At 36.1% G+C, this 16192-nt stretch overlaps 1 protein-coding gene across 5 annotated transcripts in view; it reads right to left on the bottom strand.

Moving 5' to 3' along the window:
- The window catches only part of CHGB (chromogranin B), a 183639-nt gene that overhangs the window by 16075 nt on the left and 151372 nt on the right, over positions 1 to 16192 (bottom strand). Inside the window, exons 1-2 of one of the 5 annotated variants that reach the window (XM_069062780.1) lie at positions 8030 to 8151; positions 7790 to 7904 (exon numbers count right to left, since the gene is read on the bottom strand). The exons of 3 other annotated variants lie outside the window; for them this stretch is intronic. In XM_069062780.1, the coding sequence (XP_068918881.1) occupies positions 7790 to 7838 (49 nt within the window). In that variant the 5' untranslated portion in view covers positions 7839 to 7904; positions 8030 to 8151. One more of the 5 variants, XM_069062779.1, reaches the window with a different exon arrangement.

The raw sequence follows: 16192 nt of genomic DNA, 5'->3' as shown, positions 1-16192 counted from the left end.
ACCTGTATTGGAAAGGGAGAGAGAGAATGAAGGAAGAGAGATATAGTAGGAAATGCCTCAGACACTGTATCCACTGATTGGCAGGCCTGAATGGGCATATACTCACTTATAGATGACCCTGAGGGCTGAGCTGTCTTGATGAGTGAGGAAAAGCTCATTGAGCCCACTATATCTAGTTGATGTGATTATGCTTCACATTCCAATCAGCCATCTAGAGAGGCCATTTTGTTATTTTTCCCTGAGGCTGCTGTGAATAACACCCAACTCCAATACTTTCTGTCTCCTGCTCTCAGTACAGTATCTAGATCAATATTACCATTTCTTCTGGGAAAGATATGTCTGTCATCTGCCCATCTGAGACATACAATTCACAAACCCTATGATTCCTTTCCGTACCACCATTTCTCTACATGTGTTTTCCTCCCCTATTAGAATGCAAGTTACTTGAGGACAGGGATCAGTTTATTTTTTTAATTTTATTTTTAATTTATGAAATAACACAAGCATTTCCTTGGCATAGTAGAATTTTAAAAAAGAGATGATTGCACATGAAACTGCTAATCTATTATGTACAACTTGCTATTCCTTTTATGTATGCATGTATATCTATCTATCTATCAAATTATCATGTAACTTTTCCCTCCCCCCCCACTGCCCCCCAGCCCTAGATAGAGGCCCCATTAGACACAAATATGTAAAATCATTCTATATACTTCTATTTATCAGTTCTTTCTCTATTTTTGTATGTGTAGTTTAGTACATAGAAAAGTTCCTGGCACATAGTGAGTACTTAATAAATGCATTTTAATTCATTGACCTGTAAAGGACATTCCCCCATTTTAGTTACAGAAGCTAAGACCTAGGGAGGGTACATGATAGAAAATGCTATTTTTCAGTGGCTAAGCCAGAAGCAGAACACATGTTTTAAGAGCGCCAATCCCCTCCTCTGTTTGACCCATTCATCTATCCATTATACAAGGCTGAAAATCTTATGGTACCACTGTTTTGATTCCTGAGAAGCCAGTAAAAACTGCCCAAGAGAAGAAAAAGAAACTCTCAGCAGAGAGGAGAGCAAAGTGTAGAGAAGTAAACTACCTGCAATCTCCAAAGGATGCAGGTAGTGGGTTATGTCCTACTTAATGATTTCATGAGCTTTATGGCTTATAGAACTCAAGGAGGAGTTGAGTTGATCAGAGATTTTTTTTGAGGTGGGAAGGAATTGGTAATTAGTTTCTTAATTATTTGCAAATCTGCTCTACTCCAGTCCAGCCAGCTCCTATAATGTTGGGTAGGTTGAGAAATTTCTCTTGCAGAGAGTAGAAGTCAACAATTCCATTTTATGTAGTTGCCAATAGACAGAAGTATTAATGTTATTAACCTGAATCTGACTCAGGCAATTCTATATCTAGATTGCAGTGCTCTGCACATGCTGATACGTAGATGGAGTTGGAAGAACTGTTTTCTTGCTTTCCTGGGTCTGTGGGTGATTCATTCTGGAATCATTTTTCTGAAGGACTGCCAGGAATTTGGGGAAAAAAATATGTTCATATGAATGTGAATAAAATAGTTTCACATTTCCTGGAGTACCACACTTATAAAAATAACACATTCTGCTTTATATAATACTTATTTGTGAAATGTCATTTTCTCCACTTAGACTACATACTCTTTGGGAACATAAATTGCTTTGCTACTTACTTTCTATGTGACCTTGGGCAAATTAATTAACTTCTCAGAGCCTCATTTTCCTCATCTATAAAATAAGGGAGTTGAACTAGAAGACTTCTAAGATCTCTTTAAGCTCTAAGTCTATGATTCTACAACTGGATTTTATTTCATCTTTGTACTCTGGTACTCATTCACTTACAAATAGGAAGTGATTAATAAATGTTTGTTGAATTGGGTCAGCTAGGGTAGGCCTGGAGGCAGGAAGACTCATCTTCCTGAGTTTGAATCTGGCCTCAGATACTTCCTAGTTGTGTGACCCTGGACAAGCCATCTAGCCCAGTTTGCCTTGGTTTCCTCATCTGTAAATTGAGCTGGAGAAGGAAATGACAAACCACTCTAGTATCTGCTAAGAAACCCCAAATGGGGTCATGAGCAGTTGCACATGACTGAACAGCATACACGTGTATGTATGTACACATGTGTACATACATACATATATGTATATACATACATATATTTTTTCTGATTGTGTGACCCTTGGCAAGTCATGTAAACTATTAGTGCCCCCAGGAAAGTTGGCTTTGTCAACATTATCATCCTGTTGGAACATGTAGGAAAACAAACCAAACTTGGAGCCACACAAGTGCCAAAAGGTGTTACTTTAAATATTAATCAGATTTGTTGAATGGCAGCTCAGTATATACGTATCACAATATGTATACACAACATGAATACATAATTTCTCTTCTGTCTTCCTACTCCAGCAATAGCTAAAATATATTTCCAAACTGCTATGCCCTCAAGCTATCATACTACATCTCTGCTTTCTCAGCCAAACTCCTAAAAAAAAAGCTGTCTCTACTTATTGCCTCCACTTTCTCTCCACTCTTACCTCAACCCTTTGCAATTTAATTTCCAGGTTCAGCATTCAACTGACATTGCTTCCTCCAAAGTTACCAATGAATTCAGTCTTCATCCTTCTTGACTTCTCTTCTGCATTTGACATTACTGACAACCTTTCTGGATATTATCTCCTCTCTGGCATTTTCATGACAGCAACCTCACCTGGTTTTCTTCCCACCTGCCTGGTCATTTCTTTACATTCTCCTTTGATTAGTCTTTGATCCTTTATTCTCTCTATAATCTTTCTCAGAGGTATCATCCTCTTTAGCTCCCATGGGTTCAATTATCAAATCTATGCAAATAATTCACAGATCAATAAATCCAGTCCCAGTCTCTCACCTGAGCTCCAATCATGAATCACCATGTAATTATTAGACATTTCAAAATGGATGTCCTGGAGACATCTCCAAATTGATATATATAAAACAGAGCTCATATTCTCCCCCACAATCACCCCTCTTCCAAATCTCTATTTTTGTCAAAGACACCACCATTCTTTCAGTCTCCCAAATTCATAACCGTGATGTTATCCTTGACTCCTCAGTCACTTTCATCTATATATCCAATTAGTTGCCAATTCTTGCTGTTTCTACCTCTACTTCATTTCTTGCATTTTATTCTATTTTCTTCTAATATAGAAGGTTCAAGCCCTCAGCACTTCTCATCTAGATTATTGCAGCAACCTCCCCTTTTGACATTCTTTCTCTTCACCAATACACCATCCACATAGCTGTCAAAGTGATTTTTCTCAATCTCATATATTCCTACTCAATGAATTCCAGTTGTCTTAAGCATCAAATATAAACTGCTCCATTTAGTTTTTAAGCTTTTCATAAGCTGACCCCACCCTGTCTTTTTAGCCTCATTGTATATTTCTTCCCCTCTTAGACTCTGTGATCCAGCAAAATTAGCCCTCTCCCTGCTCCCTACACATGGCACTCCATTTCCAGTCACTGCACTTCTTCACTGGCTATATCTCATGTCTGGGATACATTCATTCACTTTTCACCCTGATAAAATCCCTGGCCCTTCAGGATTCAGACTTAGCATAACCTTCCACATGAAGCCCTTTCTGATCTCTCCAACTATCAGTACCCTCCCTCTGAAACAACTTTGTATTTATTTCTATTTTATTCAAGATTTACTTGTTGTCTCCCCCATTAGAATGTATGCTCCTCAATAATAGAGACAGCTTCATTCTTTCTATTTGCATCCCCAAGAATCCAGTACAGTGCCTAGCACATGGTAGGTTCTTAACCAATGTTTGTTGACAGATTGATGGTGATCATATTTTTAAGGCAATCAAATTTCAATCTTCATTTAAACCTGAGTTTTAAATATTGCTAACTTACAGAAATGACTCAAGGCGTTTCAGTTTGCCTTTCATTTTGTGCAGTGCCAAACACATAGTATGCACTTAAGTGATTTTTGACTGACTTTGCAAAGCTCCTTAGTAGTCCTTTATAGTTTACATTTTTACTTTGTCCTTTTTAAGCCCTTTCCACTGGAGATTTTCAAAGCATTTATATATAGCCTCTATGTGGTAGAATCACCACAATCCTCCCAGAATTCCATGTTGCTGACAGAGAAGCTCAGACGGAGTAGTGTAATGAGTGGTTCTAGGTCACACGGTAATGGGAGGAAGAGAGAACAAAACTCAAGTGCTTAAAAACACTTAATACTAACAAACCAGTAAAACAACAACAATGACAATCTTATGGATGATTACCAACCTGTAAACTTTTTTCCGCTCAATTGCTACCTTATCTTCATATGTAGTAGTATGATAGGTAGAGACATAGAAACAAAATACTACCACTTCCATTTACATTGTTTGTTGCCGAGATGAATGCCTAATGGCTGTGATCTCAAGCACATTATGCCAGGCAAAGCAAAGTGACTCAGATCACTTTCATCCTTTACCCAATAGCCAAAGAAATCCATGTTCTCTAGTTCAGTAACAAAAGGGTTACTTGGAATAGCAAAGCACATGAAAATTCAAGCCAGGGAAGGAAATTCAGGCAAGTTTACTAAATGGTCCAATTTCAGTAAGTTGAACTTTTATCTTCCTTGCCTCCATTTCTATGTAGTCTCTCTTGAGTGTGGTTCACTGGCTGTTTTAATTTCATCCCAGGAATGGCTATTTCCTAAGATTATCCCTGCTGGGTAGCTGACTTTTCCTAGGTGAGAAAGCTGTAAAATTTTTTGCAATGAAAGGCCTCTGAAGCTGCAAGACGATTGTTTCCTTAATGAAATATAAAGTTATCTATTAAAATCTAGCTAGAACTAACCTGCCCCCAACTCTGCTTTTTAAAAAAGAATTCTATTTTTTCATAAAATTATAAAATACTCAGCACCTAGTGTTATTGAATTGCTTTCATTAATCCTTGTAGGTACCAAAGTAATAATATACAATATGTTCAGGTGGGTGATAATGTGTTCTTTTCATAGCAACAAACTGCAGCTTGATATTAATTTTTTCAGTTGCTAATTTTGCAGAACAATTCACTTCTGTGGGATTAAAACTCCCATCTTTCCATTTGATCCTTTGTAATTAGACCAGAAGCTCTATGCTTATGAAAATAAGCACATCAGTTTTGTCTGTGAAAATAAATCCAAAGCTGTTTTCTTTGGGGGTGACATGCTAATTGCTATTGGCTTTCATCTACAAATAACATCTGTGACATCAAACAGACAAGTGTTTTTTGGGTCCCATAAGACAACCCCTTTCATGTTATGCTAGTGCTTTTAATTAATTTACTTTTACATAAAGCAAGACTCACAAAACTTCTAAGAAGGGAAAACTAAATGATCAAATTGTAAATCAAATAAGCAGATGTAAATTAACTTTTGAGTTGTATATAAAAGGAATTTCTTATGACTCAAAACTGGGATCTACCATGATAAATGCTCATCACCTCACTTTAGTTTTGGTTGCAGGATGAAAATATTGAAGTCAAATGGAAATCTAAGTACTATTTTATCTATGTTGTTGATAGTAACAAACATAATGTGCCTACCCCATGAACATTCGTTTTTAACAAAGAAGGCACTGGAACAACACTGCTCATTGTGGGAATTTATGAATTCTCCTTCATAGTAGATCTCATTAACAAAGTGATGACTAGATGGTCATTTCAGGTTCCCCCCAGCCCTGTAATTGTGAACTCTGAATTTTACATTTCCATTTTAGACGTAGGAAAATATGAAGTTTTGTTTAAGTATTTTCATGGATAAGAAAATTTTTATAATTATTATGTGATAAAATAATAAAATTTTAAACAATCTTCATGAATGTCATAATTTGTGTTTGTGGTCAGGATATATACAAGGACTTTTAGCCTTTTAGCCAATATCAATTCTTAAAAAATGTTTTGACTACAAAAGATTCCAAATTATTCATTTTATTTCCTTCAACCATACAGCGTCTATTGCTGAATAGAAATATATTTGATTAAACTATCTCATAAGGACTATGCAAATAAAAATCTTCTGAAGATACGTAATCTGCAATATAACAGATTTTCCCTTGACTCTAATTTTGGGTCTAAATTTTGAATTTAGTAGGTGACAAACAAACAGAACTATAGATCCATTGACAATAAGACTACCCAAGTAGAGAGAATTTTTTTTCTTTGTCTAGCCCCCAGAATTTAGATGCTAAATTAACTCTCCTTACAAATGCAGATCAACAAATGTTCAACACTTAAATCCTTAGAGAACGGCTTGGGGACATTGAGAAGTTTTACATTGTTCTTTAAATGCTTTACATAATGCATAAGTGCTTCAGATATGTAAAGTAATTTATATAGCTTATGTAATCAGAATCACATAGTCAGTAAATGTCAGAGGCAGGAAGGTAACCCAGGTCATTCTATCTGAGAATATTGGCCCTCTATCCATTGTGTCTTACTGACTCTGGGTAAAAGATTAACATACTGTAATTTCAGCAACAAATTATAGTTCAACAAACATTTATTAAATGACCACTACAAGTAAGGTAAGGGATCAAAACAACTCATAGTAAGGGAAAAATTAAAAAGAAACTTTAAACCTGACAGATGTAGTTCTTGAGCAAAAATGTTGGATTTTGAAAATAGGTTTTATTCATTTCTACATCATAAAAGTGAGGAATATAGTCAGCTCACCTGAAGAGATTTTTACCCATTCAAAAATTTAAAAAAAATCTAAGAAGGAATTTTTTTCTGAGACAATAGTTTTGAAAGATAAGCTACTAATTGTGAAGCACACAGACAGACCCAGAAACTGACATGCATTTATCATCTTCAGCTTCATTTTCAAAACCGATATAAGAACTCTTTCTAAGATTTAATCTTTATTTTTTTTCCTCACCTACTTGGTTCTTCCTCCCTCCCCCAGGGATATGAAATTGAAAGAAACACCCATAGGAATTTCTATTATTAGCTAACTAAAACTGATTGAATTGTGTTAGGAAACACCACCACAGAGAATGAAGTATATATACAGACAAATTGATTATGCACATACGTGTGCACACACACGAATACATACATTCTGGGCACACATTTTTACTGTGCTTTCTGTATTCATAGTAAAATACAAGAAGCAAATGCCTAATTATTACTGCACCACTTATAGTCACATATCTTCTTGGACCTCTATCTTTGTCAGAAATCAGATAAACAATTTAAGATACTCTAGATTAAATCTATATCTAGACTGACAGAAAGAGCCTTGGATTTAAGAAGTGACCACACACACACACACACACTAGCTTTCTTTTCCTCTTCCCCACACCCCACCACCTTAACCCATATTAGGTGTTATTCTTTGGGGCAAAGGTTCTGGGGTAAAATCAAGTTGCCATCCTTTTAATACTCTTTGTCGCCCAGAATGGATAGTAGAAAAGTTAAATACTCCCTAGGTTAGGCTAGGAAGACCCCCAAACTGCCCCAAAACTGAAGCAGGGAGAAACAAGGGAAAAGCAAGGTCTTATAGCAATTACCAAAGCGACACTGGGGACAGAGAAAGCCCCAAGAAAGAGGGAGAAAACTCATACTTCTCAGTGCTGTCCCTGAGCCTGACATACATATTCCCCAATCCTCCCAGGATCAGATCCATGGCACTGCAGTGGAAGGATAGAGAGAAGCCCAGCTGGACGTAGGACGTAGCGGAATAGCTCAAACCAGATAAAGAGCTATCCGAGGTGCTGAATTGATTCCCCAGTTCAACTCACCTCCTAGAGCCATGGCTCCCAGTAGACTGAGCAGTATTAAGCGTGGCATGGTCCTTGATCGCTGAGAACCAGGGACTTATGCAGGCCACTGATGGGGTAGTTAGTGGAGAAGAACCTGGAGAAGGGAAAAGGAGGTATTAGCTGAGCTCGCAGGCAACCGCAGTAGGGGGCTCAGGAGAGAGCGGCTCTATCCACCACACCCTAGGTTCACTGAAGAGTGTAAAGAAGCAGCTGCTCTACCTCTATTTAAAGTGGGTGAAAGGGGGCGGAAGGGCCAGGAGGGGGCAGACAGCAAGGGCTGAGATTCAGCCGGGAGGCGGGGACCCCTAGCTCAGTCCTCCTGCGTCACGACGAGCCCTGGAAGAAGTGACTAGGAGGAGGGGTGTAAAGGAGGGGGAGGAGGCGGAGAGACATACAGGAGGGAGGGGGAATCGCCGCAGTGAGACAGAAACTTCACCCTGCCCAGACGCCTACTACCTAGGAATCGGGAACTGGAAGCTGAAGGAAAGAAGGGGATAAATGGAGAAAGTTGGTCCAGATCTGACTCTGGAGGGAGGATCTACGCCTAGACTACATTCTAGTATTCCCCACCTCTATTCCTACCCTCAACTAGAATGACAAAGAGAAAAGACAATAGTCTCTACGACCCGGGATTTATGAGGTTGCCTCTGAATATATGCATGTGCTTATACATATTAACTGTGTATAAATGCATGCATATATGGCTATAGTAGGTGTATTTATATGTCTGTGTATTAATCAGTGTTTGCTTTATGTTATGAACATACTGCCAGAGGAAAAGAAAAGAAGGATGGGAATAGGGAAAGGAGCTGAAGGTGGAGACAAATTTTAAAAAGATTGTTTTTGAAAGAAAAACAAAGCGACCAATCATAATCTTCCAAGATTATGGTTCCTAGGTTATATAATGTCCTAGGTGAAAGACTAAAGAATATAACGAACTATGCTGTTGCTGCAACCTGATATTTAACAAATACTGCAGAGTTAAAGTGAAAATCAGTTTCTGGTTAACAGTCACCCAACTGTGTGATCCTTGAGTTTCTCCTGTCCATATGGAGATAGATATTTTTCTCAATATAGAAGAATGTTCTCTATATTAAAATATAGCCAAAATAATCCAGGCTTATCTTCCATTTTACAATTGGGATAGGTTTGTATCTCTGTCATACAGCATAGAAAAATGAGGCAGCATTCTACAATAGAGAGAGCATTGGCTCTTGAATGAGAGGACCTAGCTTCATAATCCTACTTCTAACATTTACTGCCTGTGTGACCTTGGACCTTAGTTTCTTCATACTTAAAATGAGGGAGTTGGATTAGATAGCTTCTAAAGGCTACTCTAGGTCTGTGATGCTAGGAAAGATATTCCGTTGGAAAATATGAGAAATGTTGTCCTTTTTCACACTGATCATCCCAAATTAATCTCTTCTCAATGAAAAAATTGCAATGTGATTCTACAAGTATGTGCCTTGCATCAGAAGGAAGGAACATTCTAGTCTTCATTTATAATGTAGATCTTAGTAAATAGGCTGTGGTCACATATTTGTGCCTTCACCTCAAGGTCTCCTTTCAGGGAAGAAATATAAATATGTGGAATTGGAGAAGTGCATTTGCATTCCTGAGTTTAATGGAGTCTAGTTATTTTCACATTGCAAATGTGTTCTCTTTGCTTGCCCTCTAAAGTAAACCAAGTTACTTTGCCTAGACCACTTTGATTGACTATTTTAAATATTGTACTTAATATCAAAGGGTACATTAAAAAAGATATATACTATAAATATAATGCAGTGAAGATTGAAAAGAGGTGTTTTGAATAGGCTCTGTTCTTTCTTCCAGTTGTGGTTTATATGAAGTTCTTCTACTGAAGAAAGCTCATTAGAGTTATAATTGCTCCTTCAAAGTCACTGATTCACTTCACACAAACCTCTTAAATTTCAGTCTCCAAAAAAAGAGGACTAAATTCTGTTTCACCTTCTTCTGCCAATAAATTCCTCCTTATCCTTGCTGCCTCAAAATTCTACAGGCAATTAAAGTTCCCTCTTTCTTTCACCTGAATGACTGGGATGGCGAGTTCTTTCTTTTATTTCTCAGACTAGGTATGCACCTACTATATTCCTAAACTGATGAAAAGACTATATTTGTAGGGCAGAAGGTGTTTGAAAGGGTTTTCAACTGAGCAATTTAAAATTCAGAAGAAATATTTATAGGGAGGGGTGGCCAGGTGGCTCAGCAAGTAAGATCATTTGCTCCAATGTTGGGATGACCTGGGGATCAAATCCAGGCTCAGATACTTAGCACCACACCCAGAAATAACTGGCCGTGTAACCTTGAGCGAGTTACTTAACCCCAATTGCTTTAAAAAGAAAAGAAATATTTATATGGATCTGTGAAAGACCCCAGGTCTTTCTTCTCAATGATTTGGGGCTTGCATTCACAACATTGACTATTCTTTATATGGCCATGGTTCAGACTGCAGATATTGCTAAAAAGTAAACTTCAGGGAATACTAAAGTAAATAAAAAGGGGAAAATTTAGATATCTTGCAGGTACATCCTAGTGGAGATAAAAGGTTTTGCATTTTATTTCTGTGAGAATTGCCTTAGCCACAGGGAGGATATTTGGATTTTTTCCCACCAGTCAGTAACACTCCCTATTGCAATTATTATCTTTAAAATGAACTGCTGGAGAATTCAGTGCACCCAAAGCCAAAAGAAACAGTATTTTATCACTTACAACAAAAAAGGATTTGCTCTTTATGTTAAGTATGTTTACACCACTCTCATTAAAGGTGTAAAAGCTAGACATGTTAAACAAGAAAGTCTGTTTGATGATAATCAAAATCCAATTCTCTTAAGCAAGATATAATATGGATATTTTTGGCTATGTAACTCAGTGATCAAATCTACTTTCCATCAACATTCTCCATGCGATTTGACACACTCAGTTTGTGAATCATAACACACCTGTTACTCCATATATTTTGACACATTGATTAAAATTTATATTTCATGCTCTAAATTACTATTGATTAGAGAAGTGCAAATCAAAACAACTCTGAGGTACCACATCTCACCAGTCAGATTGGCTAAGATGACAAAACAGGAAAATGACAAATGCTGGAGAGGATGTGGGTAAATTGGAACACTAATGCATTGCTGGTGGAGTTGTGAACTGATCCAACCTTTCTGGAGAGCAATCTGGAATTATACCCAAAGGGCTACAAATAATTTCATACCCTTTGACCTAGCAATACCACTTCTAGGGTTATATCCCAAAGAGATCATAGAAGTGGGAGGAAGACCCATATGTACAAAAATATTTATTGGAGCTCTTTTTGTGGTAGCAAAGAATTGGAAATTAAGGGGATGCCCATCAATTGGGGAATGGCTGAACAAGTTGTGGTATATGAATGTTATGGAATACTATTATGCTATAAGAAATGAGGAGCAGATGAACTTCATATTTATCTGGAGAGGCTTATACGAATTGATGCTGAGTGAGAAGAGTAGAACCACGAGAAATTTGTACACAATTATAGACACAACATATGTGTGATGACCAACTTTGATAGACTGGACTCTCAGCAATGCAGTGATATGAGTCAATCCCAAAAGACTCATGATGGAGAGAGATGTCTACATCCAGAGAAAGAACTGAGTTTGTATTCAGATTGAAGCAAACCTGATCTTTTAAAAAAAAGAAACCCAGCAACTTTAATTTTTTTTTATTTTGCACAGTCCCTGATACATAGAAAATGTTTAATAAATGCTTGTTTACTTACCTAACCTAGAAAAAAAATTATATTTCACCAGTGAAGTAGTAATTGCAACAACCTTTTTTTTATGAACAAAGTTTTTCAATATTCCATCTAAATCCAAAATAGGCAGACACTGGAATGGTGTCTGAAGGGCAGATGAATTAGCTTTCTCAAAATGAAAAGAAATTTTGCACAATAATGGACAAAAGGGTATACCAATAATGAAGGGGAGAAATATTGTCACTTTGGAGGTGAGATGAACAGGTTTAATGTCTGTGAGACAGATAGTGGTGCCTCTGTCTTTCAGTTAATCCCTTGAAGGTACAATAATCTTCAATCAGTTGATTAGGGGGATGGCACTAGACACACACTTGTGTGTGATTACTTTTCTACTCAATTTTGCTCTGCTGTTTTGTTTTGTAGCTGGAGAGAGTTAAATGGAAGTGAAGGGTATATTGGAAAATAATTGTGATAATTAAAACCCCCAATGACATAATTTTAAAAAGAGAAATAACACTAATATGCTTGAGGACATAAACTTCTGTATGTACCACTGTCTTTTTATATCATATTAATTTTCAATATATCCATTTCCTCTACCCAATAAGCCATCCTTTATAATAAATATCTAAAAGAAAAGAGGGGGGGAAATGTGGTACAAGAAGACTAATGAATAATTATCAGGCATTCCTTCCCCCCCCTCCCATCTTCCTCCCTCCATTAGAAAAAGAGAATTATAGAATCACATAAACACAATTAAGCAAAACAAATTGGTACATGGGTCATACCTACAAAATGTTTTGTATTCTGCATAGCACTCAATCATCTTTCTGTCATGACACAGATAGTAGTCTTCTTTATTAGTCATATGAAATCATGTTTGATCATTTAGTTATTAAACATTCATAAGAGGCTATGGAGGAGCTCAAGAAGAATTTTGAAAATCAAGTAAATGGAGGAAAAATTGGGAAGAGAAATAAAAATGATGCAAGAAAATCATGACAAGTGAGTCAACAACCTTACTGAAGAAAATAACACCTTAAAAAATAGACTAACTCAAATGGCAAAAGAGGCCCAAAAAAGCCAATGAGGAGAAGAATGCCTTAAAAATCCAAATTTGCCAGATGGAAAAGGAATTTTAAAATCTCACTGAAGAGAATAATTCTTTCAGAATTAGATTGGAGCAAATGGAAGCTAATGACTTTATGGAAATCAAGATACTATAAAACAGATCCAAACAAATGAAAAATTAAAAGGCAATGTAAAATATCTCATTGGAAAAACCACTGAACTGGAAAATAGATCCAGGAGAGATAATTTAAAAATTATTGGACTACCTGAAAGCCATGATCAAAACAAGAACTGAGAAATCACCCTTAAAGAAATTCTCAAGGAAAATTGCCCTGATATTTTACAACCAGAGGGCAAAATAGAAATTGAAAGAATTCAACAATCACCTCTTGAAAAAGATCCCCAAAAGAAAACTCCTAGGAATATCTTAGCCAAATTTCAGAGTTCCCAGGTCAAGGAGAAAATATTACAAGCAGCCAGGAAGGAACAATTTTACTATTGTGGGAAAAAAATCAGGATAACACAAGATCTAGCAGCTTCTACATTAAGGGATCAAAGGCTTGAAATATGATATTCTGGAGGTCAAAGGAGGTAGGATTAAAACCAAGAATTACCTACCCAGCAAAACTTATTATAATGTTTCAGGGGAAAATGTAGTCATTCAATGAAATAGAGGACTTCCAGGAATTCTTGTTAAAAAAAAAAAACAGAGTTGAATAGAAAATTTGACATTCAGATACAAGAAGCAAGAGAAGCATGAGAAGGTAAACAGGGAAAGAAATAATAAGGAACTTATTAAAGTTGAACTATTTACATTCCTACATGGAAAAATGATAATTGTAACTCATGAAACTTTTCTCAGTATGAGGATAGTTGAAGGGAATATATATGTATATATACATAAATGTGTTTATATAGGAGGGTATATGTGAGTATAAATACATATGTGAGTGTGTGGTATATATGTGTAGATGTATACATAGATAGAGGGCACAGGATCAGTTGAATAGGAAGGGATGATATCTAAAAAATAAAGTTAAGAGGTGAGAGAGGAATATAATGAGAAGAGATAGGGAGAGACAGGATGGGGTAAATTATCTCATATAAAAGAGGCAAGAGAAAACTATTATAATGGAGGTGAAGAACAGGAAGGCAAAAGGGAATGGGTCAACCTTACTCTCATTGAATTTGGCTTAAGGAGGGAATAACATACACACTCAATTGGGTATCTTAAGAAGGGGGATGATAGAGGAGGGCAGATTGGGGGGGGTAGTTAGAAGCAAACACTTTTGAAAATGAACAGGGTTAAAGTAGAAAACAGAATAAGTCAGGGGCAGAATAGGATGGAGGGTAATATAGTCAGTCTTTCACAATATATCTACTATGGAAATGTTTTGTGTAACTACACATGTACAACCTATATTGAATTGCTTATATTTCCATTACTGGTGGGTGATGACAGAAGAAGGTAAAGAATCTGGAAATCAAAGTTGCAAAATTAAATGTTAAAAAAATTATGTATTATATACTACTACTATTTTTACATGCAACTGGGGAATAAAATATACAGGCAATGGGGTAAAGAAATACATCTTGCCCTACTAGAAACTCAGAGGGGGGGGTGGGGGAAGATATAAGAGAAAGCAGATTGAGGGAAGGGGTATTCAGTAGGATTGCTATTTTGGGGTGGTGGGTAAGGGGAAAGATGGGGAGAAAATTTGTAACTCAAAACCTTGTGGAAATGAATATTGAAAACTTAAAAAAAAAAGCATTCTTAGTTATTTAAGAATTTTTTTTTCTTTTTGGAGAGGGGAAAGTAGGGCAATTGGGGTTAAGTGACTTACCCAAGGTCACACAGCTAGTTTTGTGTTAAGTGTCTGTGGCTGGATTTGAACTCAGGTCTTCCTGACTCCAGGGCCAGTGCTCTATTCACTGAGCCACCTAGCTGCTCCCATATTTAAGAATAATTAATTTTTATAACAATTTTAAAGTATAAATTGTTCTTCTGATCCTCTTCATTTCACTCTCCATCAATACATACAAGATTTTCTGTGTCTCTTTGAAACTGTCTTTTAGGAGCAGCTAGGTGGTACAGTGAATAGAGCACTGGCCATGACCTCAGACACTTAACACATTTACTAGCTGTATGACCTTGGGCAAGTCACATAACCCCAATTGCTTTGCCTTTTCCCCTAAAAAAAAAAGCAAACTTTTTCTCCTAATTTCTTACAGTACATAGTATTACACTCATATGCCACAATTTGTTCAGCTATTCATTTCCTAAGTAATGGACACACCCTTAGTTTCCAGTTTTTTGATAAGCCAGAAAGAGCTATTATAAATATTTTTTGTAAAAACATACCTTTTCTTCTTTCTGTCATTTCTTTAGGATATAGCTGTTTTATAGCTGTCTCAAAGGCCTTCTGCTCTTTAGCAAATTTTCATACATAATTCCAAATTGCCTTCCAGGATGGTTGGATCCATTCACAACTCCACCAACAGCATATCAATGTCCTTGTTTTCTCACAGCTCCTCTATTTTTTTAAATCTTCTTTTTACACCCATCTGATGGGTGTAAATTGTAATCTCAGAAATATTTTAATTTTCATTTCTCTAATTATTAGTGATTTGAAGCATTTTCCCATATGGCTATAGATGGGTTTCTTCTCTTGATAATGAACATATTTGTATCAACTAAGGAATGACTTATTCTTATAAATTTGAATTAATCTCATATATTTTAGAAATGACATTTTAATCAGGGAAACATTTTTTCCCACTAGCTATTTCTCTTCTCATTTTAACTGAAAAGAAAATTTCCATTTTATCTTCTGTGAACATCTCTATCCCTTGTTTGGTCACAAATACTTCTCCTACCAATCAATGATTTTGAAAAGTAATTTTTTCCTTTTTTCTCTAATTTACACAGACCCTTTATCTACATGGAGCTTTTGATGGTAGAATATTGAGATGTTATTCTAAATCTAATTTCTACCTGTTCAGTTTTTCCATTTTTTTAAACCAAATATTGACTCCTTATGCCAATAACTGAGTGCTTTACATTTATGCAACACCAGGCTTCTAGGTGTCATTCTATTTTATTTAACCAGTACCAAATTAAATTACTTTTTTGTAGTGTAGTTCAAGCTCTGTTATTCCTAGACCTTCTTTTTTGGCCCCTTTAAAATTTTTTTCTTTGATATTCTTGAATTTTTGTGACTCTATATGAGTTTTGTCGTTATTTTTTCTAGCTCTATAGAGTAATTATTTGGTAGTTTTGTTGGTTTGACATTGAATAAATAAATTCATTTAGGTTATACTGTCATTTTTATTGTATTGGCCTACTCATGAGCAGTAAGTATTTCTCCAAATTTTAGGTTTGTCTTTATTTCTTTAAATAGTGTTTTTAGTCAATTTATATAATTCTTGTGTGTATCTTGGTAGTCAGATTCCCAAGTATATTATATGTTCTATAGTTATGTTAAATAAATTCCCTATATTTATTCCTTCTGGGTTTTATTGGTATTATAGAATATATTAGTGTTATAACTGGTGAT

This window comes from Petaurus breviceps, unplaced genomic scaffold (assembly GCF_028583685.1).
Source record: "Petaurus breviceps papuanus isolate PSGF00001 unplaced genomic scaffold, PetGlider_PUasm1.0 90504, whole genome shotgun sequence".
Classification (NCBI taxonomy): Eukaryota; Metazoa; Chordata; class Mammalia; order Diprotodontia; family Petauridae; genus Petaurus; species Petaurus breviceps.
This window is presented reverse-complemented; position numbering and strand designations above follow the sequence as displayed.